This window comes from Schistocerca serialis, chromosome 4 (assembly GCF_023864345.2).
Source record: "Schistocerca serialis cubense isolate TAMUIC-IGC-003099 chromosome 4, iqSchSeri2.2, whole genome shotgun sequence".
NCBI classification, from domain to species: Eukaryota; Metazoa; Arthropoda; class Insecta; order Orthoptera; family Acrididae; genus Schistocerca; species Schistocerca serialis.
The window spans coordinates 47,738,714-47,749,165 of record NC_064641.1 but is presented as its reverse complement, the minus strand read 5'-3'; the positions used below and the strand labels follow the sequence as shown (position 1 = coordinate 47,749,165).

The following is a 10,452-nucleotide window of genomic DNA, read 5'->3' as shown; positions in this document are numbered from 1 at the left end:
ATCGGTCTAGCCACTTTACCCAAGCAATATCAGACACTGCCTGCAGCCATCTACAAGAGGAATTCTACGTCAGTCATCGCCCTGAAATGCATCATCTAGTTGCCATTGCTAGATTCTGCCTGCACTAAGCTGTGAGTCTGCCTGCTGCACCCGTCCGCATGCTGCTTGGAGTCTAACTGGTGTCTTGCACCGGAAGGCCACTTGTTGGTTGACTTCCATTAACTGCACGTCTTGTACTTGGGGACCATGGTTCACATCTGAGCCAAGGCACCAACCTCGTGTGGGTCACTACTGCTGCTGGATTGCACCACGTGGGCACACTACTGCTGCCAGCCACTGTTGCTGCGGTCTCTGCTGGGGTCCACTGTTCAAAGCGACACATTCTGGATTGCCCTGCACTGATCTGCACGCCAGCAAAAACTGGTGTGGGTTCCTGCCTCGCAGGCTGTCACAGCTGTAAGCCACATGAGCTGGTACCCTGACTCAGCATTTCCTCGCCGCCGTACGGCTGAGGCGGGATGCAGCCCCACTATGGCCTACTTACGTTGTGAGATGGCCACACCAACGAGGACATCGTGCTGATTCAGCACGCTCAGTGCACACTTGGACCAAAGTTCACACTGTCCCATGTCTCCAACAACATCATGCTGTATACATTCGCCTGGCTCCTATCCACTGACTCACTGCGACCACACACAGAATGCGTAGCTGAACGCCATCTTCACTTCCAGAAGAAAGGCTCTGCCACTCAGCGTAGAGATCAAGTCACCCCAGAGCTATACACTTACTTACCCACAAACAAAGCTTTTCTGTATTATAGAAATACTATGGTTTCACCACGCAAATTAACCATTATTTGCTCATAAAAGCAAGAACAAAACTTGTGAATACCACCTATGTTGGATGTAGAAAGTAAATATTTTTTCCTATTATGAGGGGTGGTCAAATGAAACCTGAACACTCACCACAATGGGACCATGGAATGGTTCGATTCAAAAGTAATCACCACATGTGTTAAGACATTTATTCCACTGGGAGACGAAACAGTTAATTCTAGTTTCATAGAACGCAGTCGTCTGCTGACGGATCCATAATCAGGTCCACTCTTGCACTTCCTCGTCCAACTGAAACAGACGTCCAAGCATGTCTATCTTCAAGTCACTGAAGATGTGCAAATCACGCGGTGAAAAATCCATCCTGTACAGAGGATGTTGCAATGTTTCCCAACCAAATCACCAAATCGTAGCCTTCGTCTGATTGAATGTGGGAGCGGGTGTTATCGAACAACAAGGTGATTCTATCCAACAAATTTCCGGGAGCCCGAGGGCAAACGGTAAGGTTAACACTGGAAACATCTAACATCTCCCCCTGCCAAAGAAATCCAAACCTGTTCACACAAGCTCTGATAAGGTCATGATAACCTCCTCTTTTGATTGCAGGGGCCCTCTGCTCGTCGATTTCGTCGTCCGTGGAACCACAATCAACGCGCAGGGCTATGAACACGCTTTGTACAAACTGCTGCGTGGTGGTGGTGGTTAGTGTTTAACGTCCCGTCGACAACGAGGTCATTAGAGACGGAGCGCAAGCTCGGGTTAGGGAAGGATGGGGAAGGAAATCGGCCGCGCCCTTTCAAAGGAACCATCCCGGCATTGGCCTGAAACGATTTAGGGAAATCACGGAAAACCTAAATCAGGATGGCTGGAGACGGGATTGAACAGTCGTCCTCCCGAATGCGAGTCCAGTGTGCTAACCAAACTGCTACGTCCCATAAAGTCAAGACACCCATAAATGCTGTCGGATGAAATCACGCTGTTGCACGATAACGCCCGCCTCCACATTGCAAATCGAGGGAAGGCTACACTTCAATGATTTCGTTTGGAAACACTGCAACATCCTCCCTACAAACTGGATCTCTCACCATGCAATTTTGACATCTTTGGCGACCTGAAGAAAGGCGTGTGTGGACGTCGGTTCCAGTCGGGCAAGGAGGCGCAAGAATGGGTGCGGTTGTGCATCCGTCAGCGGCCGTCTCTTTTCCCAGTTGGATAAATGTTTTAACACGTGTGGTGATTACTTTTGAATGGAACCATTCCAAGGCCCCATTGAGGCGGGTGTTCGGTTTTCACTTGACTGCCCTGTATAAAATATGTTATCACGGTTCAGATGAAATAGAATTTAGAATAAAAACACGCGTGTGCTCAGAGTTGCTTGGTACTAAGCCTACGGAGTGAAATCATACTCCACATCATTTTGTTGTCATGATAGCTGCACACGTATTGTAACAGCCAAAATAATATCTTTTTTGTATTTGGCTAACTACAGTAATACATTTTTATCCAACTTTCACAAAACGTTTCATTTACATTTTGAAGAATATGCAGGATATTTTTCTAAACACCCGTAAAAGAAAGCGACAAGCTTTCTATGTGTATAATTTATTTTATGTACACCCATACATTTACTGAAAGCAATCTTTTTGGGTACCAGATGGTCATGCAAACGCATCACTCTTATAAGATTTTAACACTGTGTTGTGTTCGTATATAGACATTGTTTTGTTTTGGGGCGCAAAAACAACAGGGGTCATACGTGCCCCAATCAAAACTACAGAACATGAAGACAGAGAGGAGTTAGAAAACGACTACACTGAAACGTCCCCTTTGAAAAATTGTGAATGACAGTGCTGGTAAACTTCCACGTTATTTGATACTGAGGCAGCTGAGTAAAACTGAACGTACTCCGACAGTTCTCTCTTTACTTATTCTGATCATCACTAAACTGACACACAACATTTTTGTAGCGCAACGCAATCTGACTTTCAATAATCCCTACAAAAGAATGGCCCTGACTAACAATAACCTAATCCTTTCATGAATCAGTTACCTCACAAAAATCTACGTTACTCGAACTACTGCAATACAGCGAGCGCCAATACTGGCAGCTAAATAAAATATTCTAACTACTGAAAGCACTGACTACAGATAGGCGTAGTTAGCAAATTAAAGATTTTGATACAGAACAAAAAATGTATTTACCTTAATAATGTTCAAAAGTCATCCTGTATATATCTATCAATTCATGACATCCATCTTTACAAATTTCCTTTTTCTGGCGGATACACGCCCAGAACGTCCGCTTATAGTAACCTCTCAAAACTCTGGCATCTCTCTCTCTCTCTCTCTCTCTCTCTCTCTCTCTCTCTCTCTCTCTCTCTCTCTCTCCACATCCACCATTGCTGGCAGCTCACCAACTGCGCAACGCTATGCGCTGTTCACAACACTACAATAGCAAATTTTCCAACAATGCCATCAAGCCACAGCCTGCACACAGCACAGTCAGTGATTTTCATACAGAGCGCTACGTGGTGTTACCAACATAAAAACCTAAATAGCCTGCTTGAACACGTCAGTCCCAATCGTCAAGCCGGCCGCGGTGGTCTAGCGGTTCTAGGCGCGCAGTCCGGAACCGCGCGATTGCTACGGACGCAGGTTCGAAGCCTGCCTCGGGCATGGATGTGTGTGATGTCCTTAGGTTAGTTAGGTTTAAGTAGTTCTAGGTTCTAGGGGACTGATGACCACAGATGTTAAGTCCCATAGTGCTCAGAACCGTTTGAACCAACCCAATCGTCGTAAGAGAAGACAGCTAAAAACAGGGACGTGGAGGAAGGTCTATAAAGTACACCATAGAGAAACAGAGATCCAAACCTAAAATTTAAATGGCCTTCGACATATTGCTACGACGAATAAAAAGTAAAACGCTGTTGACACCTCGCGCGTCGTTCGCTAAAACGGCCGATAACTCAAACGGCAAGTCCAAGCGGGGACGTAAACGGTTAAAAAATAGGCTTTCCGTCAGGAAATGGCGGACACTTAAAACTTGGGTGCAATGTGCACAAAGTAGTGGGGCAGCGCCACTTAACAAATGGCGACGGTTAAAAAGGCAGTTCCCAATACGCAACCTAGTTAAAATGACCTCTTCCCGGCAGGAGGGCCGAGAGGAAGTCGTCCAAGACGCTGAGAGAGGCTTAATAATCTGGAGCTTATTCCCGTGAAGGGAGGACAAATGGGGATGCCAAAGTGACACCGATTGCTTCTTATTTTAGCTTTTGTGATACATAAACCACAACCTCAGATGTTTTCTCGCATACCATTCACAATATCAAGCACTCCTTAGTCTGTTAGACGTCTGAATCTTTAGAACTCGTTTCTGTGTTTCCACAAACAAGGTATCTCCTTGAACAATTCGAGAAACTGTACGTTTCTTGTTAACGACCGCTTTTTAGAAGTTTTTTGGCCCTACGAAGCACACATGAGAAAATTACAAACACGAAAACCAAAATACAGCGATGAGCTTCGAAATTCAGCCAAAAGGTGGGAGTCGAATGACGCTATTCGGTGCCGGGGTAAGGAAAGTGGCATCACAAAGTACAACCGAGGTGAGCTTTGTATGACATGACAAAAGTTGCTTCAGTTGAGTGACGCCAGTGTTCACACATGCAGCTACGGTGCCACCGCAGTAAGGCACTAGGTGTGGTGTCAGTTAAATTTCTTAGTTTTGTGGCTTCCCCTGCCATTTGTAATTTTTATGTGCCGATGTGCGTTACACAGCGGAGCTCGAACTGCAGCGCCTGTACGACACGACCCCGTTTTGTTGCTGCTTGTCAGGAAATTAAGTCTGTTGAAAAACGTTAGGTAGATTGTTTTTAGGATGTCAAAGGAAATCTGTTGTAAATTATTAAAATGCCCAAATGTTATTTTACTGCTGGCCGGAGTGGCCGTGCGGTTCTAGGAGCTGCAGTCTGGATCCGCGAGACCGCTACGGTCGCAAGTTCGAATCCTGCCTCGGACATGGATGTGTGGGATGTTCTTAGGTTAGTGAGGTTTAAGTTAAGTTCTAGGGGACTGATGACCTCAGAAGTTGAGTCCCATAGTGCTCAGAACCATTTTTTTGTTATTTTACTGTTGTCAGACCGCGCGAGGTGGCGCAATGGTTAGCACTCCTGACTCGTATTCGGGAGGACGACGGTTCAAACCTGCGTCCCGTCATACGGTCTCAGGTTTTCCGTGATTTCCCTAAATCGCTTCAGGCAAATACTGGGATGGTTCCTCTGATAGGACACTGCCGATTTTCTTCCCCACTCTTCCCCAATCCGATGGTACGGTCCCTTCCCCAAATCAACCAACCAACCAACCAACCATTGTCACTTAACTATTGGCTACTTGTCTAATGACAGTCTTGATTCCTCTGGCATTTTAAGTCTAGCTTGGTGGTTAGTCCCCTTTGACCAGCTTTCCTATCTGTATTGTTTATGCAGTTTTTCTGTACTAGCCTCGTAATTATTCTCATGTAGCATTAAAACTGAGCTGTCACAGCAGCTATCGATTTCTGAGAGATCTGTGCTAGCAGCAAGTAGGAGCCTCTCTGACCCAGAGAAAACTTGATCAACGACAGCTAGAGGTAGCTGCAGCTGGAGAGACAGAGGATGCAAGTGTCCGTAGTGTAGAAAGGAAGCAGCTGCCGAAGTGAGAGGAAGTAAGCAACACGGTGCAGGGTGCAATCAGATTAGCAGAGACTGTGCGTGGCTTTCAAGCACGGTGTCCAGATTCCCCCTCGCTGAAGCGACGTCTCTGGACCAAAGAGGGCAAGTGGCTGTGGTTGCAGCGTGCTGCCTTCCGTTATACCAGTTATCGAATGTGGACAGAAGCGAAGAATGCAGATTGCACACAGGTCGGTGGGGTAGCTAGTAGACGGTGGTGAATTTCGCTAGCGAGAATCTGATATCAGCGGGTGTCTGGAGTCTCAAATTGGTTAGGATATTTTGTTAGAGCAATAAAGAACGTGTTAGATTGCGCTGTAGCGCGTAATGGGACTGCCTATAGCATCAAGCTTAAGTTGTTGGAGTAAGACACTGAACGATGATGAGAATGTTAGAGGGCATTGCAATGAATTATTCAATCTGATTCAACCACTGTGTTTGGTGTTGCTGTAAGTCTGAACTGCTTCCTAAGAGACAGTTGTGCATATAGTTTGTTTCGAACTGGTTCTCTCTAGGAATTCCAGTTGAGCATAATTGATCGCACTTGGCTGTCACGCATAACAGGTTCTGCCCTGTTGGATGTATAAGGGGCGTTCAAAAAGAAACGAGCCGGAGGCATAATTACAGAAACCAGTACCTGTTGAGTTACTTTTCCCACTATGACACAAGACAGTGAATGGCTGTCTCATGAAATTCTCGGGGCTGCGATGTTAACCAGTCCCGCACCTACAGCTGGATGTCGCCGTCCACACGAGTGCAGCAAAGGTAACGCTGACGCTCTTCTTTGACCAAGATGGCCCCCTTCTGACTCACTTCCTTGAGCACGGGACACAGTGAAGGCCCAGTGCAACTCGTAAACCTTGACCACCCTTCGCCGAACGAAGGCAATCTCACCTGTGGGGTCATTTTGCTCCACGACAATATAAAGCCTCATACGGCCAACACAGTCGCGGCACTCCTGCAGAAATTCAAATGGGAAGTTCTCAGCCATCCTCCACACAGTCCGGACCCTTCTCCCTGTGATTACGCCATCTTTGGTCCCCTTAAAAAGGCTCTGAAGGGCAAACGATTCACCTCAGACGACGACGTCCAGCTGTACGTGCAGAACTGGTTAACATCGCAGCCCCTGGAATTTTATGAGACAGCCACTCACCGCCTTGTGTCACAGTGGGAGAAGTGTCTCAACAACCAGGGTCAATACTTCCAACATACAGCTACTGTTTCTGTAATTATGCCTCCGGCTCGTTTCTTTTTGAACGCCCCCTTATTGTACACTGCTGAGAACATGTCCTGTGCCAAATGAAGGTTAAAGGGTTTTTTTTTTTTTTTTTTTTTTTTTACGAGTTTGTTTGGCGAAGTAAATTGTTAAACTTATGTGACATTAATATTAAGACATTTATTATGTACTTAAAGCTGTCATATGTAACAGGTTCATTCCTGTTGGAAGTAGCAATTTATTGTAAGACTTGAGTGTCGCATTTAGAACTAAGCCTTAAAATAAGAGATTTTAGTTATATCTGAATTATGACGACTGTTACGTAAATAATAATTGCACAGAACTAGCCACATGTAGTAACTGTGTGAATGCTGTTATTGTGTGTTAATATTGCCTCTCATGTCTGTTGGGTTGGGTTAATGAAAAGCTGGTGCAGTTAGTTGTTATTAAATGAACTGATTAAGATATCAGTTGAGATAGAAATTGATTGTTGTACTGCCTGATCTATTTTAGACTATATGCGGAGTTGTTTAATGTGTTTGACATTATCAAGTATGTCTTAAGGCTTTTCAAATGCTCTGTTGAATGAAGCGTAAATTTTAAAGTATCTGTTGTGAATAAATTTTGTCATATGCAATTATTGCTCATGTCGGAACACCCAGCATGCACTGCACACTCACCCTGCCACTCATTTCAGTAACGTGGTTAGCACACCGCGTGTGCGCTCGTGTCAGTGTAGGTGCTAGCCACACGCTGGTGTATGTAGAAATTAGTACTGTGCAGCACTTGGATTATGTGACGTGGCACCTCGAGTTACGCGATATGATCCACTGGATTATAAGATGCGAAACTACGGATGAAATCCGGGGGACAAGTGGCTGCACAACAGAATGTGCCGAATGACATGTGTGCTAACCAATTCTGTCCCCCTGCTCACACTCATTGCCCTCACGCCACTGCTCCAGAGTAATTGTAAATAAATAAATAAATAAATAATTAAATAAATAATTAAAGAATTAAATAATTAAATAAATGATTAAATAAATAATTAAATAATTAAATAAATAAATAATTAAATAATTAAATAAATAAATAATTAAATAATTAAATAATAATAGGACACCGATTCCAGCACGCATTTCCGACACTTTTAACACGTTGACTTTCGCTAGGTAACTGTCAGCCACAGCAGAGCCTCACGCCCGACGCCATGTGCCCATCAGGGACCACACACTCCACTCTTTAGTACAGTAAGTCCTCGGATGGCGTGTAAAGTCGAGGGTTCGATTCCCGGCGGGGTCAGGGATTTTCTCTGCCTCGTGATGGCTGGGTGTTGTGTGCTGTCCTTAGGTTAGTTAGGTTTAAGTAGTTCTAAGTTCTAGGGGACTTATGACCACAGCAGTTGAGTCCCATAGTGCTCAGAGCCATTTGAACCATTTTTTGTAAAGTCGTGAATAACAAGGTACAGTACCTGATGTCCTGTACACTGGCGTCAGCTTAATCAAGAAACGCAGTACTGCACTATATACTGTACTAAACAGTGTGTGGCTGCTGGCAGAACATGGCGTCATGTGATAACCTCTGCTGTGGCCAGCACCGACCTCTTAGCAGACAGCATGTTAAAGCAAAGTGGTGCTTCCCTCTTCTTGGATCCAAGGGTGGAAGAGATTTTTATTATAAACAATAAAAGTTGCCAAGCATGTTTCAATGTAATTGTTTAAATAATTAATGAAATGCGTCCATATTTAAACACACGTGAGCTAGTTCACCATCTTGGATTGGGGATTGGAGGGGGACAGGAGGAGACAGGGAGGGTGAGGAGCGAAGTATGGGGAAATGTGGGTAGCACAAATGGTAGCAAATGCCAGGACAAATCGCCATCTCGAATTGCACAGACAACTTGGGTTGACAGAGGGGATAGGTGGAGGGGTGAGTACAAAGGGCAGGGCAAGGCCTGACCATGGACCTCATGATACTGACGTTGATGTAAGCCTAATGTCTGCACTAGAACTCTCTTTTTCCCGTAGCTTCTATGATTGTTTTTCCTGGCTTGACTGTCATTAATAGCTAGCTGTTAGTGACCATGCATTGCAGTGTTTCATTGATGTTAAATGGAAAAGAAAGAAAAGAGAAAATGCATGTTTATAATATGTGTTGAAATTGGATATATGGCCTAACCTCCTTCCCCTTGTCTCTGTCCATCTCCTCCTCCCCTTCTCTTTTTTCCTCAGCTCCACCTTCCCTCTTTCTGTCCAGCAACTCCTTCCTCTATCCATCTTATCCTCCCCTCTCTCACACATTTCATCCTGCCCCCCCTTTTCCCCCTTCTCTGTCCATCACCTCATTTCCCCTTTCCTTGCCCAAGTTCTCCTCCCCCTCCCTCTACTTTTCCTCCTATACCTCTGTCTCCTCTCTTCGTCCATCATGTTGTCACCCCCTTTCTATGTCCATTTTCTCCTCTTCCTCTATGTCCCTTACACACACACACACACACACACACACACACACACACACACACACACACACACTAAATAAATAATAAATAAATAATAAATAAAAATTAATTAATTAAATAAATAATTAAATAAATAATTAAATAAATAAATAAATATATATATTAAAAATTGGTATGTAAAAACCCGAATATTCGAATGCAGTATTGTGTCACAATTTTAAAGGAATTGGTAAAGAACTTTTGGAGATATACGATTTTGAACAAACGAACATTTACATTTTTATTTATACAGATAGATTTACTAGTTGCCATTTGAATACACAATCTTTTAAGCTTACTAATATTTTACAGTGTATAAAAGGTAATTAACAGCTATTGTGGACATAAGACATAAAATAAAGGGAGGACATAGAGCTTCTAATCGAATTTCATTTGATGCTGTCAAGAAACAATAACAAGTTATTCCAAACAATAGCAAATTTGACATATATTTATATAGCATTAAATAATAATGATTAATGTTTAACTCTTATAGCGTTCCTAGCTCTGTCTAACACCTAAAACTAGAACAGACACATTGTGTTTATTAACTTATGTAAAATGATTTTACGTCAACCAATCTTCCAACAAGGGAAGCCATTAGCACACTCATTTAAAATAAAATCAGACAATTATGTATTTAACGTTCCACAAATAAATAAATAACTATAAATAATACCTCTGCTCTTAAAATAGGCCAGGCATTGTCTTGAATGCTCTACGTTATTGATAAAGTAATCAATTCAAAGTTAGTCTTTAGCGGAATGTGGGCTGTAATGGATCAGCCTGACTAACACTACACACACATCTATTGTTCACAGCCCATGCATCTAACAAAATCTCCAGTCAGCCAGGACCCTGATTGCAACTGAATCAAACCTTATAGGAGTACTTGTCCAACAACATACGCAAGTATATGAATATGAGAGAGGAACTGACCGACTAAAGATTTGAATCAGAGCCCAAGACAAGCCAGCATGACTTTATCGGTTTGAGTTTCCTGAAAAAGTGTATAGGTTCCATATCTGGAGTGAATGTTGTCCACCAGGTCCGAGTAAAAAAAGTGGCAAAATTTGCATCTTTCAGCAAACTTTGGCCTCTCTGAACGGGAAACTACATAAGGATGCAAGTTGTGGTGGCTTATCAACCCTCGTACAAGCAGTCATAGATTTAGTCATCCAATGGGATTATGTTGGACGCACTGGT

The 10,452-nt window shown here is 43.6% G+C and overlaps 1 protein-coding gene across 1 annotated transcript in view; it reads right to left on the bottom strand.

Annotated features, from left to right (window-relative positions):
• Positions 1 to 288: 288 nt before the first annotated feature.
• LOC126474220 (cytochrome P450 4g15-like) overlaps positions 289 to 10,452 on the bottom strand; it is an 84,661-nt gene continuing 74,497 nt past the window's right edge. Inside the window, exon 7 of the mRNA XM_050101684.1 lies at positions 289 to 454. Within this exon, the coding sequence (XP_049957641.1) occupies positions 289 to 454 (166 nt within the window). The remainder of the gene's footprint in view (positions 455 to 10,452) is intronic.